At 43.4% G+C, this 17,178-nt stretch overlaps 1 protein-coding gene across 8 annotated transcripts in view; it reads left to right on the top strand.

Moving 5' to 3' along the window:
• The window catches only part of BIN1 (bridging integrator 1), an 87,000-nt gene that overhangs the window by 19,536 nt on the left and 50,286 nt on the right, over window positions 1-17,178 (top strand). For all 8 annotated transcript variants that reach the window (XM_048953707.1, XM_048953709.1, XM_048953706.1 and 5 more), the window contains exon 2: window positions 16,651-16,731. In XM_048953707.1, coding sequence (XP_048809664.1) covers window positions 16,651-16,731 — 81 coding nt within the window. The remainder of the gene's footprint in view (window positions 1-16,650; window positions 16,732-17,178) is intronic.

Here is a 17,178-nt window from a genome sequence, read left to right as displayed (position 1 = left end):
GCAGCAGGGAGGTTTTATTCTCTGGCTGATGGGGAAGGGAAGTGGCAGAGCGTGATTCTTGCTAACAAAATATCAAAAGCTTACGTTCAACCTGTGAAAGACCATCTCACATGCCAAGCAGGTACTGCAGCATTATCCACTGTGATTAAGGAACAAGGCAGGTTCTGAGAGTAGCCTCAATGCCTGTACTTCTTCCTCACAGGCGATAATAGAAGTATGCAGAGATGGCACTTGCCTCATGGGGGATGAAGGCACGGAGCAGTGTGCATACGTAGCACTTATTTTTTCTGAGCTACTGGTGTGGATAACAGCAGCTATGGAACACTTGCTGGTTGCTGTCATTATTCATATCCATTAAAACCATGGCAAGCCAAAATTAGTATGTAGGAGCTGCCCAGGAGGCTGATGTGATTGTGCTGGGAAGACATCTGTGTGGGCTAGCACGTGTCCTGCTGACACTGCGTGCTGAGCAGGGAGGTGCTTCCCTGCCTGCTTGCTGCCACGACACGTGTGTGTGTGTGTGAGTGTGGGCTTAATGCCTGGGCCTAATGCCTGGTGCAGGGCATCACTGGAAGCATAACCTAGGATGTGCTTTGTTCAGACAGCTGGCCTGCAATAGCTCTGTGGTTGGGAATTGGGAAAAGAAGCATGCTTTCCATGGTGGGTCTTGAAGTCTGCAGACCACATGCTGGAAATCAAGGAATATTCTCCAATGTTTATTGCCAGATCTGTAATTTCAGCCTGTGGTCTTTTGGCCTTGCTGCTTAGTTAGATATCTCCTGTGTGTTTGCTGCACTTGGAGATTCTGAATAGGTAGCAGTGTGTCAGGCTGGGCATCATCATGTTGATGGCTTCTGCATCATTTGCAGCACCTGGCTACTCATGCAGGAGGACCTGAAGGACATGCTTTTCTTTCCATTGCTGCTTTCACTTCCAATTTTTTTCCCCTCCGAGATGTCTTCCCTCTTTTCTCATAAATCCAGCATTCTTAATTCAGGTTTGGGAGAAAAAAAAAAAAAAAAAAAAAAAAAAAAAATGAAAGTGTCAGGGTTGGTGTCCTGCCATCAGCAGAAAGTTTTGAGATATGTCCAGCTCCCATGACACGGCAACTTCTGGACTGGAGGCAGAGATGCTGTCCTGATGGGTACTGAGTCAGTCTGGGGTTAGGGAGGAGCAGCAATGAGCAGGATGTGAAAGCAGTATGTTTGTACTCTGGATGGTGCATTGGGGTTGGCTCTGCTCTGCTGTGGGCCTCTTGGGCCTAGGTATGAAGCTTGTGATGCTGTGCCTTCCTAGGAGCTCATTTTACAGTGCCACATGGAGTGTGTTGAAGCCTCTGCTTTTCTAATCCAAAACAAAATTAAAAATCACTTTAATGATATAGTGTAAGTCCTTATTTTCTGATGTGTCTGGTAACTTATACATTAGTTCAATATAAGTATATTTCCTTCCTCCTTCCTTTTCCCACCCATGCAGAGCCAGTGGAAGGTGAATCCCATATTCCTGGGTGTGTGAATAATGCAAGATAACATATTTTGTGTTTGAGAGGATTATCCCTCCACATCAGCTTAGTTCAGCCATCCTGACTTTCTGGCAAGGAAACCAAGAAATGGGGTGACTACAGTTAGCAGTTCCTGCTATTTGATGGATAATTTTGTTAAGGGATCTGCGAACTGTGACTCAATTGAATGTACTTCTCTTTGCACAGCAAATATCTGCATATAGGAAGCTTGTGAAGGGTCTGTGGTGTCTCACAGGAAAATGTTTCTAGTGGTTACAAACCCCAAAACTGACCAAGGCACTGGCAAAGTGGGCTCAAACTCATATTTGGTTCTTAGGAGTCTCCTGTGACTGGAGTCCTCTTGGCCCAGGTCTGAATTGGTCCGTGCCTGGTGTAGCACATCTGTGGTGATGGGCTAAAACCTGAGTGGGGCTCACACAGATCTGGACTCTGCTCTGTAGCATTTTTTCTCTGGGCATTCAGTTTTCTGAGTAGCTGAACAAAACCTTAAATCACTTCAGTCATTGCAATCTTAGTTCCCTTCTTTCACTAGTTCTTCCCTGATATTGCAGCAGCGGAAGAACAGGATCTGAATGAGAAAATCTCGGGGGTAAAGCTGGTTATGTTAAAGCAGAAAGGAGATCTCATGATAAGAATGGAGCAATTCTCCTGAAAGGGGCCAGGCAAATGGAAAAAGCCCCTGTTGTGTTTAAGTTGTGGGACAAGAACAAACAAACTGACTTGCACATAATATTGTGGAATAATGGTACTTAAATTGTTGACTTACAGTGAGGAGAAATTCCATTGTCATAGTCAGAAGCTTGTCAAAAAGCTGTTTAGACATTGATTATCTAAGGTTGTACTTGTGGATAATGTGTCTGGAGACAGTTAATGTGTAATAGGTCACTTGTGTCATTAACTTGAACAAAATGTATATGTGTATCCTGTTTGACAGCAGCACAAAAGCTTGGTTTCTTTCTTAGTGTCTGGATTTCACGTGCAACTTTGTGATGATGATGATGATGATGATGATGTATGTCTCCCAGAGCTACAGTAGAGCCAACTGAACAACAGGATGGATTTCTGGCAGTTCAGATGCTCTATAGTGATTCTGTGTCAAGATCACAACCTGGTGATTTTTCACTGTGGTGGCTGATTATCCGTTGCAAACAAGCTCTGGGCTAAGAGGGGGACTGCAGGAAGAAGATGCAGTTGTGGCCTTCTTCCCATAGGGGTTGCTGGTTCTAGAAATATGCATGGTTTAACCACAGAAGGTCAGTAAGGCCTCTAGGCTCTGGGCAAGCTTTTGACTTTGTTAGCACATATAACAAGATTAGCACCAAATGACTCACAGAACAAGTCAGGTGGTCTTTAATCTGGTGTTAACTGGGTTGATATGAAAGCATTTTCACTATTATGACAACATGGCTGAAATCTTTGTCAAAATCAGGCCTTTCTACAGAAAGAAAGCACTGTAGCAGAGAGAAAGGAATGCTTTCTACTTAGCTCTGTGATGAACCCAGAGTTGGCCTGAGCTTCTGGTGTGAGGACTATGGATATCATGGCTGAAACTACAAAGTCTATCAAATTTTCTCTTGTAAGACAGGTTCCTTTCTGACTCTTGGACTTTTTTTCACTCATGAATTTATAGATTGCAATTATTGATTGAGCTCAGGATTGCTTCAACATGAGAACTTAATGCTTTATGGTGTTAATAGGTAGGCAAGTCCCCATAGTGAACAGAATCCATGCTAAAGAGGTGTGTGTTGCAACACAGATGTTCCCCTTTCTCTTAAGCAGATCTTAAGCAGTGATGATGCTACAAGTCTGGTGTGCACACTGTTCTAGACACAGACTAAAATACCTTTATTTCTATTTATTTCAAGCTTCCTATTTTCTTTAAATGAAAAACAGTAATCCATGTAAGTACCAGCAGGCTTTAGTTTATCCAATAATGGCATGGAACAGGGAGTTGCACTTTAGCAAGTCAAGATCTTCACCTTTAATGAGAATGTAACTGGGGTTAATAATTCCTGTCAAGGCAATTGAGCTTCTTTATAACTTTTGATTTCTCTCCTCTTGTTTATTATCTGTCTGTGATAAGTGTATGGGTCTGCTTCATAGCAGCTCAAGAGGTTTAAATGGGGCTCTGACAACTGACTGCTGTAGGAGGAAACAAAGAAGTCCAGGCTCTAATCCTATTGAATTTCCAAAAAGCCCCTTGAAACCCTTCAGAAAACATGCAAAGGACTGATTTATCCATGTAGAGACGGTGAGAAGTGCGTGCTCAACTTCTTTTGCAGGAGGTGGGATCTCACACAACTGTGGTGATTGTAACAAGGGGCTGGGTTTTGTCTGCAAGCATTCTCATAAACATGGATCATTTAGCCAAAAGCAATGGAACTTGCTCCCAGTGTCTGTGAATCTGTTTCCTAAAAAGTCATACGGTCCTTTTGAGGGATGAAAGGCTGCAGGTGAAAGGCAGCTTCTCTCCCACTCTGTAGTAGGATGCAGTTTGTGGGGAGGAGGCAAAAATCAAATGTCAGCTCCACAGTAGATGTCTGAGTGAATCAGTGAGCTGAGTTCAGGCTCGGCTCAGTTTGCTTCTGCGTAGGATTCTGCAGACTGGAGGCAAGTGCACTAATTCACATAAAAGATGTTTCCATTTTTCACAAGTGATGCAGGTCCCCATGGAGTTTTAATTCTCTCTGAGGCTGTGACGTGAAGTGTAAGTGCAGGGAGTGGGAGAGGTGCAGGCTGCTGACAGTTTCCCTGGTTATTAATGGCTGCAGTAAGGACTCATTGGGTTCTGAGAATAGATTCTGCATTTGCTTTGGAGGAGACAGCTGACAATGGTGTTCGATACAGCAATATGTCTGTGCCTGACTTTTGACTGACAGCAACACAAACTCGCTCTCCTCCCAGCCAGTGGTTAAATCTGATGACATTTACAGCAAAGCTGACTTCTCTGGTCTAAATTTAGATGGTGATTTCTGTGTTTGTCTTCCTGCGTGTGCTTAATAAGATATAAAAGCAGGAGAGGACCTCTAAATAGAAATGGATGAGGAATTCCAAACTCTGGCTAGACTGTGGATGAGAGGGACATTAAGCTTGCATGCATTTTATGATCTGGTTGCTGTGCATTGTTGAAGGTATCCATGTGTTTGAGGGATTATTACCTATTTTGATGCTTTTGTTTCACTCTCACAAAATACATGATCAATACTTATAGCTATAGGACTGTTTAGTGTTGTCTTTTTTTGGGCAAGCTGTGCTTGGAGCTGGCTGGTAGCCTTAGCCCCAGCTGTGCACAGATAAAGACACGTAGTATGGGTGTATGTCCATAAGTCATCTGGAAATAGAGTACGATCTGAGCTGACTGCTGAGACTGTGTCTTTCCATGCATCTGTATTATTCTTTCAAAAGCTTTGCTTCTTGGTGAACCTTCCTTCACACTTCGGAGGAAATAACTTTCTCCTATTCCCTTTCAACCATCCATCATAGGGAAGGAAAGCTTGTGAGTTCCTCATCAGAAACAATTGACAACCTGTGTTGGGTGGGGAAAGATTTGTTGGGAAGGTTTTTTTTGCTATTCTTGCTCTCTCTTTACACTTCCTTTCCTCCTTCCATTCAAGTTGCAAAGCTGCACTTACGTAAGCAGAACTAGCAGCGTTTTATGCTGTTGCTTGATATCTGTCAAGTGAGCTGCATCTTTTATCTGCAGGAGACTCGAGGATTTTCAGTCCCATGTGCTTTGCAAACCTCCTGCCCTTTGCTAAGCCAGACACATGGTCCAGATTCATTCCTTTTAGCATGGCTGTGCATCAGTGCTGCAGCAGGTTTGAAGGCAAAACCTCAGGCTCAGAATCCCGCTGTAATCAAACATCTGGAACAAGAAAACCTCTTTTCCTTGAGGCTGCATGTGGTGAACAGTGATGCAAGCAGACCAAGCATGCGGTGGCACTCATAATATCATCAGTGGTCTTTGATTTTCTCAATCATGGTACGCAGGTGTGTGGAGAGGAGGGAGTCTATCAGCACAGTGGAAAGTTTCCTCAGTGTGCCTTTTCTTTCTCCTTTGAGAGTGACAGCTCATGCCCACTTGTCTGTAATATATTCAGTGTCCACATCCACTTGTCTGTCGTATATTCATCATCTGTCGGCACCCAGCGTTGGGCAGAGAGCCTTCTCAGCCTAAACTGGTAAGTGAGCTCTGAGACCACTGTCAAAAATAAAAGCTGCTGAGCTCAAATCAGATCTGGTTATCTGAGAACTGGAAACTGCGTGAAGGACAGAAGCGACTGGGCTGATAAGTAGGCGTACTTCATGTTTCGCCTTGGTTGGGAGATGTTGATGTTAAGGTTTGAGAGGGGAGGACAAGCAATACAAACGTCTTTCCTTGAATTGCGGTATTCTATGCCCTACTTATGGATTTTGCAGACTTGATGCTGAGCTAGAGTGTGAAGAAGCCCTCTATTTTTTGCTCTTCTTTTTTCTATGGAAAATAAGGCTTTGAGTTGCCTTGTTAATGTGCCAGACTAGCAGATAGAGGTACAGCAAACCCTGTTGTCTGGTGCAAGTGTGACTTGTTGCTGCACAGCACTCTTTCTGTCCTCATTAATGTTGTCAGAGCATTCTCTAAAATCAAAGGAGAAGGAGCTGAGCTGGATGAGTTTGGCCTTTCCATCTTCTGCCACACGTGAAAATGACACCTGAGAAGTCTGCCCAGAACTATGCTGGGGAGAGGGAGCAGCTGAACTCAGTTGTCACCACCTGCTCTGGGCACACAGACGTGACTGGCAACATGGAGCCAGCTTCCCCTTTCATACTGCCTGTAAACGTGTGCCTGATATAGGCAGGGCAGTGTGGTATGGGAGAGCCCCATTCTCTACAGCTGTGACCTCAAGCAGCATGTAGCTTTTGAATACCTGATGTGAGTATACCAGTTGTCCTTGTGCCCCTCATTTTTTGATTGTGCTGTTGTCAAAAGACAGTGAAGCACTCTGGATCTGGCCTTTGCAGTGTTGGAAGCATTTGGTTTCAGGCTGGTCGGGTGGTCCTGGCATAGAGTTTGTGTGATTGCCCTACAGAAATCATCAAATGCAGTATCCACTTTACTGTTAGCTAATAGAGCAACCCTGCCTCGTGTGGTTATGTTAGCAGTAATCACTGTTGGGAAGAATGGACTTATGCTTCATAACCTGCTCTTAAACTTTAGAAAATCTGGGGGCTGGTCATGCAACTTAAAAAAAACAAAACAAAACAAAAACATGCTGACTTCTGGGCAGTGTCATTTCAGAGTTGACCACTGAGAGAGTGTTGCTGTAGGGTGTCCTAGAAGACCTAAAGGTTCCCAATTTTAACATTCTTTGCAATAATGTTTTGGAGTTTTCCTAGAACACTTAATAAAAGAAAATTGGAGATCCTACTGTTAGAGGAGCAATTATTTCTTTATTATTACTTTTTAATTACTGTTTGAGGTGAAGAATGTGCTCATGGTAGAGTTTCCCAATAGCACTGGGAAGATCTGAGCTTGTCATTCTAGGCAGAGTTGTTTGTTTTTTTTTTTTTCTTGAACTTTTTCTTTGAAATGTAGCTGTTTAAAAGTACTGTGAGTGACACAGTTCCCTAATAAAAGCAATTCCTATAGAATTTGTCTGTTTCCTCAAAACATCATGTTATTTACAGGCTTTTTGCCAAGGCAGATGCCACAAAAATTGACGGATTGCATACAGTTGAATGTCATCTTTATCTCCTTAATGAGTCTGTATGAGGCAGGAATTAGCACAGATTAACTACCTAATATTTCCTGTGCCCTTTGGTTTCAGAACTGATTCCATGCCTTGGAGAAAGAGTCCCACTGCTCATCTGTGGAAAGCTGAGAATCACCAATGAAGCTTGCTAAGTTACACATGTAGCTCAGTGATGTGGGCATTAATAGTGTGCTAGGTGCATATCAGTACTGTGCTTGTGGAGCTGTCTGCATGCCAGCACTTGAAAACCGTTGTAAGAAGTATAGGGGAAACTGTTAGTTCAAGTTCCTGAAAGTGTCTTGGGAGCTTATGTAGAATACTGGAGAGGTCATCATCAGTAATGGCCTTGTGCTTCAAAAATATCTCCCCCAGATACTGGCTACATGCTACACTGTTCCTTTAAAGGATATATATTGAAATAAAGGCAAATTTCAGAAGTTTTCTTGTGTGTTTTTCACTGATTGCACGCTTCTAGTGTGTAATGCAAGGAAACTGCAGAGGTGTTGCAGGGAGCTCTAGTCCATGAGAGGCAGGACATGTAGCCCGATGGGTTTAACATTGCCTTCTTCCCTACTTGTATAATGCTTGCCAGATAGCATTGATATGCTGTACTTGTATGGTCAAAGATGGGAGGATAAAATGGGCTCTGTTGTAGTAGATTGAGAGATACTGCAGCTGTAAGCATGATATTGTCAGAGAAAGGCAAGGTGGAAGCTATTGGCTTCGTGCTCTCAGAGCACTCTGGCAGTGTATTAAAGCAACAAAGGAATACTCCAGCCTCCTCCTGGAGAAGAGGATTGCAGAGATCAGTCAGCAGGCAGCTATTTTGGAAACACCCTATTTCTTTACAAAGAAAACCAACCCAAATGGCTCTCTAGTGCGTAGCAGCTAAAAACGCAAGCTGCAACTATGTCTTGGTTTATGTTTTGAAGTTTTGAAGTTATGTTTTGAACCATGGACAATGGATTTCTAGTGCTTAGACCTGTAGACGGATGAGCTGTTATGCCTCCCATAAATAGTAACCTATAGTTGCATGCAAAGAGAAGGAGAGAGTAAACTTGTTAATTATTTGGAGGCAGGAGATTTCAGGCTTCTTAATGGCTTTTTAACTTACTGTTTTCGATATATAACTGCTTATTTCTTGATTGTGAGGATTTGCTGGGTTCTGCAAACTTTTGGAGAATTTGTCTCTATGAAACCTGTAGGCTGGATGGATAAAATAACTATGTTGAAGCACTATCAATGTTGACGTTATTCTGTGCAGTAAACAATTTTATGGCTTTGCCTTCCATAACAGTGTACATAACCTTTCTTGGGTTCATCAGAGTGCTAATATATGCTGACAAAACATCAGTGCACCAAGTATAACCTGTGGACTTACTGAATTCCTGCCTGTCCTATAGGTAATGTGTAAAGGCTACTGAGGCTGAATGTCATTATTTTTAGTGATGAAGGAGGGCCTTTGAAGTACCCCAGATGAGTTTATGAAATTGCTCTCCTGACTCAGAGGAAGCAGGATGAAGCTGGTGAAAATTATTCTGTCTTCTTTGTGCTGTGCTTTGATATACTTGATCTCTCTGAAAATGGAAAATTCAGCTTCTGCTGTCCTCAGAAGATAGCGGTCCTTCTTCTTTTAGTTAATATGTTGACAATATACTATAGTTGGAGACATTGGCAGATGTTGGTAACCAAGGCTTTTTTGGAGTGAGTGGCATTAAGGCAGGAAAATGTCAGAGCCCAATTTAGAAAAGTGATTTGATCACAGGTTGGAAAATGAAAGCAAAGTACCACCCTCAGAAAGAGTTGGTTACTGTAAGTGAGGTAGCAATGGGGCTCGGTTGGAACATGGTGCAGACTGCAGTGACAAAGAGGCTGTCTGTGCTGATTCTCAGAGATGTTGGTCATTCCAGGATGGAGAGTGGGTCAGCAAGTGTTATTTTAAGTGCTGACAGAGCAATAGGAAGAGAGGAGTGGGTAACCTTGGTGATGCAAATCATCCTGGCAGTGAGCAAGGAGAATCCAAGACAGCTCTTTACCTTGTGCACAGAGCTCTGCCCATTGGTATGGCAGAACAGCAATTCTCGTGTGTGCGGGAGCAGCGTGACATCATCTGGGTTGACTGGGCTTGGGCTGAACTTGTCTGAGAGTTGGGACTAACTCTTCATTGTGTTTGCCTATGGTCTTAGGACGCTTTATAGTGATACGAACAGTGAGCACTATGAGTGATGTCAATCCCATGGTCTATAGCCTGTAACTTGAAAAAAACATCCCCAATCCAAAGGGAGCCAATCATTGGAGGAAGAGTTTTAAGAGGGGAGAGGTCAGGAGCTTGCTCCAGTTAGTTTTCCTAATAAATATTGTGAGGTAATCAATGTACCTTTGTACACAAAGGTAAACTGATGTACACATTCTGCAAATATAGAATGCAAATATAAATCAGAATGCAATATAAAGAGTGCAGATATGCAGAATGCAAATGTAAATTGTCTCTTGTAGTGCTGTTACTGTAAGAAAACAGAATATCCACTCTGTACCAGTGTTGATGAATGTGTTTCTACATCTTCCTAATTTTGTTTTTGAACACTAAGGTGTTCTGTGCAGCAGCTAGCTGACTCTTTTCATCAGTTTAGAATGGATGTTAGCTGCCTTAGCCCACAAGGAGAAACTGAGCGCAGTGATTTTGATTTGTTTGAAATCTTGGGTGAAGTGCATGGTGCAGTCAGGAATAGCTCATCCTCAAAGGGCTATCACTGAAGGTTGTTGCCCTGCAGTTTCTTCAGTTAAAACCTCTGAGTTTGGATGGAGGATTGCAACTGCTACAGAAAAAGAATTTATTGCAGCCAAACAATCCCCTTTTTATGCTTCACAAAAAAAAAAAAAAAAAAAAAGAGCCTTCAGCAGAGTATTCAAAGGAAAATACAGAAATAAAGCAGGCATTCTTAGACCAGGGTGGCGCAACATGAAGCTACAAAACTAGAACAGGTCTTTTGTGTACCCTTTTTTTTTTTTTACAGACACTACTCACTTATGACTCAGCCATAAGGATGACCATCATTTCCAGCTACAAGATTGGAAACAGTCTTGCACCTGTTGCACATTTTTCTACGTTGTATTTTATACCTGGCACACAGAGATCAGAGACATGGGTATATCTGTAAGGTGCTAACTTCAGCCTGGTGAAAGTGATTGCCTTGAACGGCTTCTGAGCCCATTCTGGGGTAGTTGCAGTAATCGAGAATGAGAAAGTGGATCTGTGTTTTGTTTTGTTTTTCCTCCTTATTGACTGTGGAGTGAGCAAAGAGAGTTGATGTTGTAAGGCAATCCAATATGACCACAATGAGTCATGTCAAATTTGAGAGATGTTTCCTAGAGGTGCAGGTAATGGTGAGAGTGCTCCTCAGCAGCTGTCAGAGGGAGATATTTGAGGTGAGCCTCGAAGGAATGCAGTATGACCCTTGCTGTGGGTATTTTGCAATATAGTGCCATTTAGGGAAGGTGGCAGCAAAGCCGTGTGTTTCTGTGGCTAGCTGTATTTGCTGTTATTATCTAGTCGTGCTTATCTGTATGTTGCAGTGATATGGAAGAAGTGATGTGTTTTTGGAGAGTATTCGTTCAGAGACCAAGTGATGAACCTTTTGTTTGTTGTCATCTTCAAGATTCAGGAACTCTAGCTTTAGTAGGGTCTTAGAAAATCCTTCTTCTATGCAGAGTGGGATCAGTCCTGCTCAAATCACACCTCAGATGGTCATCTAACTTCCTAATTTTTTTGGAGAGGTCTGTCACTAGTGATGGATTTCTATTCAGTCTGTGGTAACGCTTTAAATTCCTCACTGTCACCATATTTTTATATTGGTAGTGTTGAAGGCTCAGGACATCCAGTGTGACCAAAATGTTTTTAGATGTTTTTTTTTCTAGTTAGGCTCAGTTTTAGAGTACGGCAAATAAACGCAAACTCTCACAGACTTCAGTGAGGTGGACACCTGTGAAATCATAAACAGGATAACTTGAGCTGAGCAGTCAAAATCCTGGTTGTCTCACCTCTGTTTCTGTTTCCCATTTGCCAGCTCAGGATGCCAGGGATAAATTCAGTCACTCTGACATGCTGAACAAACATTCCCCTTTCCAGCTGGATGGATGTGACACTGGATGTGGATTTCCAAGGCCACACAGGAAGTCTCTTAACAAAACGCTGTATTGAACCTTGATTTCCCCACGTCCTGCCTTTGCAGGATCTGTTAAACTTTGCCAGCATATAGAAGCACACAAGAGGTGTTCTGTTCGTGCTAAGTGTGAAACTGCCAGTTCCCATTGTCCAGTGATCTCAGGGTCTTGTTGGTTGACTAGCCCCCAGGAATAACTTCCTCAATTTAAAATGTAGTGCTAAGGCACTGGGAGTGTCTTCCTGTCCATCCTGGCCTCCTTTGTCCATTTGTTCCAGAGAGACTTGATTGTACTGGACTGGGAGAGGAGGTCTTGCCCAGCTGGGCCTACCTGCTGCTTCTCTCCCTGAGCACAAAACCCAAGTTCTTCCCTGTGCGCAAACCTGCTTGGCTGAGCAAGTCACATCTCACTGGGGCGGAGGGGAAATGAGGCTTCAACAGCACCTGAAATTTCCTTTGTACTTTATGTTACGTGGCTTTGCGCTTTCCTTTTTGACTGCTTTCTTCCAAACCCATTTCAGTGTCCTCCACGGAAGAAAGGGCTGAGAATGGAGATGATAATTTGTTCTATTGCTAGTTAACCCATTCCCACTGGTGCAATTTGTTGCAAATCAGAATTAGTCACTGTTTTCTGGATCTTTGCCCTATTCATAATTGAAGGTATTGCACTGGGGTTGACAGATGCAGCAGAAGTCAGAGGCATTTGTGAGGGAGGAGAGGTCAGGAGATGAAAGAAGTTAGGAGCAGAGGGCCTGTATGTGTAAGATGTGATGGCGGCTTCTTTGATGCAGCATGGAGTAAGGTGTTGTCTGGCAGGGTTCAGCTCCCCTGGCTGTGGGCTTAGCAACATAGTTCTTTGTCAGGGCTGGACTACCCTAAATTCTGGTGTTTCAGGGGGAAACTTAGCTCAATTAAGGATTCACAGATTGGATTTATTGGTGATTGCTGATCTGCATTGAAAAGTTGATTCATGGAACTGATCTCTATTCCGTGTGCCCTATGCTCAAAAAAGAGCCTGGGAACCAATGTATGGAGTATGGCCATTTGCTTCTTGGTAATGCTTGTTTCTGTGCTCCTGGAAAAAGTGGTTGAATTGCAGCCGATGAGATGCTTCCTTTCAAATCTGTCAAAACTGGGTTGCTTAAGTAAAGCTCAGTCAAGTCATGAATCTTACATTCTTCCTGCTGAGAATAACCTGCAGCTCAGATTTCCTTAAGCAAGCTGTACATCTTGCTATAAAACGTGCTGTTTTTCAAGGCTATTCCATACCTTTTCTTCGCAGAATGTCAGATCTTTTATACAGAAGAACTCAGGCTTCTTTGTCAGTTCTGTCATATCTCTCTTCCTGGACTGTATCAATTCAAAACTCACTGCAGTTAGCTTTGCCACAACAGCAGGATTACAGATATATTCCTGATAGGAAAGGAATGTGTTGTGTTATTATCTCTTAATCTCACCTCCCTGGATTCTTGGGTGCTTTTAATTTAAAGCTTCAGTTGCAATCTGAATCCCATGGTCCTTGTTGCTTTTATTGAAGTGCAGAGAAAATGGAGACAGAATGGAATTTTGGCTCTGTTTGCAGAGGTTGTGGTAGTTGATCAGGCACCTGTAGTCCTAGTTTATGAGAAATGCCAGGCACTTGCAGATTGAGTGAATGGTCAGAAGGGGCATTTTTTCTGAGTAACACAGGAAATTGTGTTCAAATATACACTGGGTGCCTGAGGCCAAAGACGTTGGCTGGGATGACATCCTCATCTTGTCACTGCGAATTTTTGGGACAGCCAAGGTTAGAGCCCGCAGTGAGGCTGGGGACCTCCTTTCAAACCCATCCCACAATGTACTTTTTAAAATCACCTCATTTGCAGAAAGTATTCCCTCTTTCACCCAACTTTGCACCTTCTTGAAATGGCTACTTTCCTTATGCAGGATTGGGACTTTTCAGGTCAAGGGCAGACCAAGGAGCCCAGCCATGGTGGCTGCTTAATCTTTTAAATGCCACGTCTATGCTGCTGCCTAGTGTGGTTTGCCTCCAGACAGCAGCTGTCAGATCACACCATCTCTGATCTGCCCCGAGATTTGGGAGCCACAGTGGGGTTCTGACTCCTACCCTGGTAAATCTGCTCCATTAATAGCTATCAAAGAGCCTGAAGTTTCCATCCGAACTTCATCTGGCTTTGCAACAAGCTGGGGGATTAGAGACCGTCACAGGGGAAGGGAGGGAGCAGCCGTGGCTCACTCGGAATAGCCTGACCTATGACGGCATGTACCAGCCTGGGGACGGGAGTTGTCCTGTGAGCTCACAGGTTATTAGCAGAGAGAAAAGGCATGCCTTCAGTTAGCAGCACACCCAGGACCATCTGCTTGGTGTAGGGGCTCTGGGGGAATCTGTTGTTATAGTTTGCCTGCTCTACTCTCTTGGAAGAGCTGGGAGTAGGTTTGAGGGCCAGCCTTGTGGAGCCATCATTTTATACTGCTCAAATTGCATTTGGATTTGACATCTGTGTGGGTTGTGCCATAGCACGTAATAAAAGGACCAGAAGACTGCATAGCTGAGACTTTTGTACAGGGCTTGTAGATATGGGGTGCAAGCCTCTGTGTAGCAATGGAGGAAAATTGAGAGCTGGGCCCCTTCTAATCCTGGTTGTTTTGTAGGACCTGTGCAGAGCCTGATCTTCCCAGCTGGTTGGATGATCCCAGACTGATGTGCTTGTCCCCCTGGCAGCAGATGAGCTCCTTACGCATATGGGAAGCGGGAAGGCAGGCCATCTCAAAGAATAGTCTGTGGGTATGGGTGCACTGAGGCTGTTCTAAACCTTTGACCCTCAGTGACATATTCCAGATTCCTTCAAGTTAAAGTCTCCTTCCCTCCAGGCCTGAAAGCATCTTGTCTCCTGATTAGCCAGACAGATGTATTGCCTCATACAAAGCTGCTTTATATTCACAGCAATTTTCTTGATCTTCTCATTAGAAACTTCATTCCTCAGGCTTTGCAGCTTATGTTTTTGCTAGGCACTTAACATTGTTGATGGCGCTTCTGGTGTGATGGTGCTTTTCCTGTATTAGAAATTAGAAAGTCACACATTTGTTGGGCAATCCTTGCCCTAATAGATCTGGTAGCAGAAGGAAGTACAGCTGAGCTTGAAGCCTTTGAGCAGCGTTCTTAGAAGAGGTTCACCATACTGCTTCTGGAATACGAATCCATATTGAATCCTTCTCCTAGTTGTTAGAATGGCAAAGAAGCATGTAGCCTGAGCAGGAGCAGTGTTCCCATGGCATATACCCACCTTCACTGATGCAGGTGAGCAAAGGAGGTACCAGTAGCCGATGTACAGGACTCTGCCTGTCCAAACAGTACAGCTTTTCTTCTGGTCTCCAGCAAACTTGTGTGTACCAAGGGTTTGGAGGAAGGTGGGAATAATCGTGCTGTCTGCATCTTGCTATGTAGACAGCTTAGAAGCCCATTAAGCATTTATAGCTGCAATGCTTGCTGCTGTCACCTGAGTTAACTGAGAAGGTTTTCAGTCACAAGCTGTGGTCAGATATATATATACATATATATATATATAGCTCATATATATATATGAGCCTCCCTCTCACCTTTGGTTACACATGAATATCTCAAATAATCCTGGAGCTGAGGAGGGGCTGCTGAGCAGGAAAAAAAATGGAAAACAGTGATTCCTTCCTGAACATTCAATCCCAGACTAAATAAAGGGATTTATAAGCTGAATGATTGCACTCGTGCCCAGCTCTAGAGTCAGTTACTGCAGTCATGGCTAAGCTGGGGAATGTGTGTGTTTATGTAGGAGTGGGGAATTGAGATTAGCCTCACAGACTTAACACAAATGCCTTCCTCCTTGCCTGTACGGTAAGATGAGAGCGGGCCAGTAGGTGAATGTTGCATCCTGTTGTGTGGACCTTCACAGTGCCATTTTGGGAACTGACAATAGAAGTCTAATCCTTGCCCTGCAGGAGCATAATCCTCTTTACGTTCTCTGAAAAGATCCATGTGTAGTATAAGGGGTTGGAGGAAGCTGATTCAGGTGGCCTCCCTGAAGGGACTGATGACAGAAAAGCTGAAGCAGGTTCTTGCTTCAGTGCTCTGAACATAATGGTTGAGATCTATGGATAAAGGTCGGTTGTGTTCAGCAGAGCAGGATACTTCTGCTTTCCAGTGATTTTTGCCTTTCTGGAAGTCACGCTCTCAGCAGCCAGCACTCCCTTTCTTGTCCAAGCATTCCCTCAACATTCCCTCTTTATTGCACACCTCTTGCTCTACAGAATCTCATGTGACTGAGGACTGAGTAGACTTTTCTGTGTTTTTTATTGGCACTACAAGACAAGGCTTTATTTTTGATTAACAATGATGTTGTAATCAAGCTTAACCAGCTGTAGTTTGTATCCTTGTCTCCCTGCTGCTGGAGTTACTTAAGGCATAGCAAATACTGCTGCCCTCCTCTGCAGCTGCAGTTTGCCTGGGACCTGCCCAGAAAGTGAAGTGCTTTGTTCGTGGCACCAGTGTGACCCACTTAGCTGAACAGAGTTCATTAGAAGTGAAGTGTGATAAGGGAAGTACTCCGATAAGGAGTTTTTTGCAGGCTGTGTGGAGCTGAGCTGTGGTGAGAGGAAAAGGGCTGGCTGCTGACACTCTCAAATGCGATAGTGTCACATAGGCTCATGGTGTCATGGCCCCAAATATTCTCAACAGCCAGCTCCTGCCAAGCATGTGCACTGTGAGAAAAGGGGGGAAGAATATGAAACTTTCACTACTCCATCCATTGTCTTTTTCCTAGGACATCTCTACACAGCTTTCTGTGTTTTAGGGCAGCACAGTCCAGCTGTTCCAAGAGCAAAAACCCACCCTGTCTAGACCAGTCTCGTGTTAAATCAAAAAGAGCAAAACCACAGAAATGAAGGCATGTTAGGGATGTGGTTTGTCTCATGTTGGTCCAGGAGATGCATTAGACCCGTGAAGAGCAAACCTCAGTCATGCTCTTCTGTACAGGAAAGTATTAGAGGTCAAAGTTCATCCTGAGTCATCTATAAATCCTTTTTCAAACTGTGACTATTTGAAGAAATACTGCAGAACTTCTAAGTACAAGAATAAGGAAGACTTTTTTAACCTTCCTTCTTTACAGCTTCATGAGCAAGAACTTGCAGTGGCTTCTGTTTGTCTGCTTTGTTCTATCTTTGTTCTGTGTTCTAAGTCTCTAATCTTTTCCCTCTCTTTCTACAGGTCCTTCAGAAGCTTGGGAAAGCAGACGAAACAAAAGATGAGCAGTTTGAACAGTGTGTGCAGAACTTCAACAAGCAGCTGGTAAAATAATTAGAGATATGTAATTTCACCCTGGGTTTCAGCGTTAGTTTTTAATTATCTGCTGCAATAGGCAGTTAGAGCATGTTACATTAAATGATGCCATAGTCGTATTGAAGTGACCTACAATTCTTAATGGTCCACTCATGAGAAATCACACTCTCTTCCAAATCCCCTATCGTGGAGTGAGTATAAGCTGAAAAGTGATGCATATTTTGGACCAAAGTTTAGGGGAAAAAAAATACTTCAGCCAGAACAATTCCTTCAGTTAACAGCTACTTCACAGTGTAATTGGTTTGCTGGGCTGGACGCAGGGGTAAGGGAGAAACATTATTTTTTTCTGAAAGATGGGTAGGAGGGGAAACAGATTAGAATTGAAAAAACAAAATGGAACAAGAGTAAATTAAGTTCCTGAAGTGCAACAAAAGGTGGAAGAGAGATGAACAGAGC

This window comes from Lagopus muta, chromosome 8 (genome assembly GCF_023343835.1).
Source record: "Lagopus muta isolate bLagMut1 chromosome 8, bLagMut1 primary, whole genome shotgun sequence".
Taxonomy (NCBI): domain Eukaryota; kingdom Metazoa; phylum Chordata; class Aves; order Galliformes; family Phasianidae; genus Lagopus; species Lagopus muta.
The sequence above is the reverse complement of the archived record's forward strand: the minus strand, read 5'-3'. Positions and strand labels throughout refer to the sequence as shown.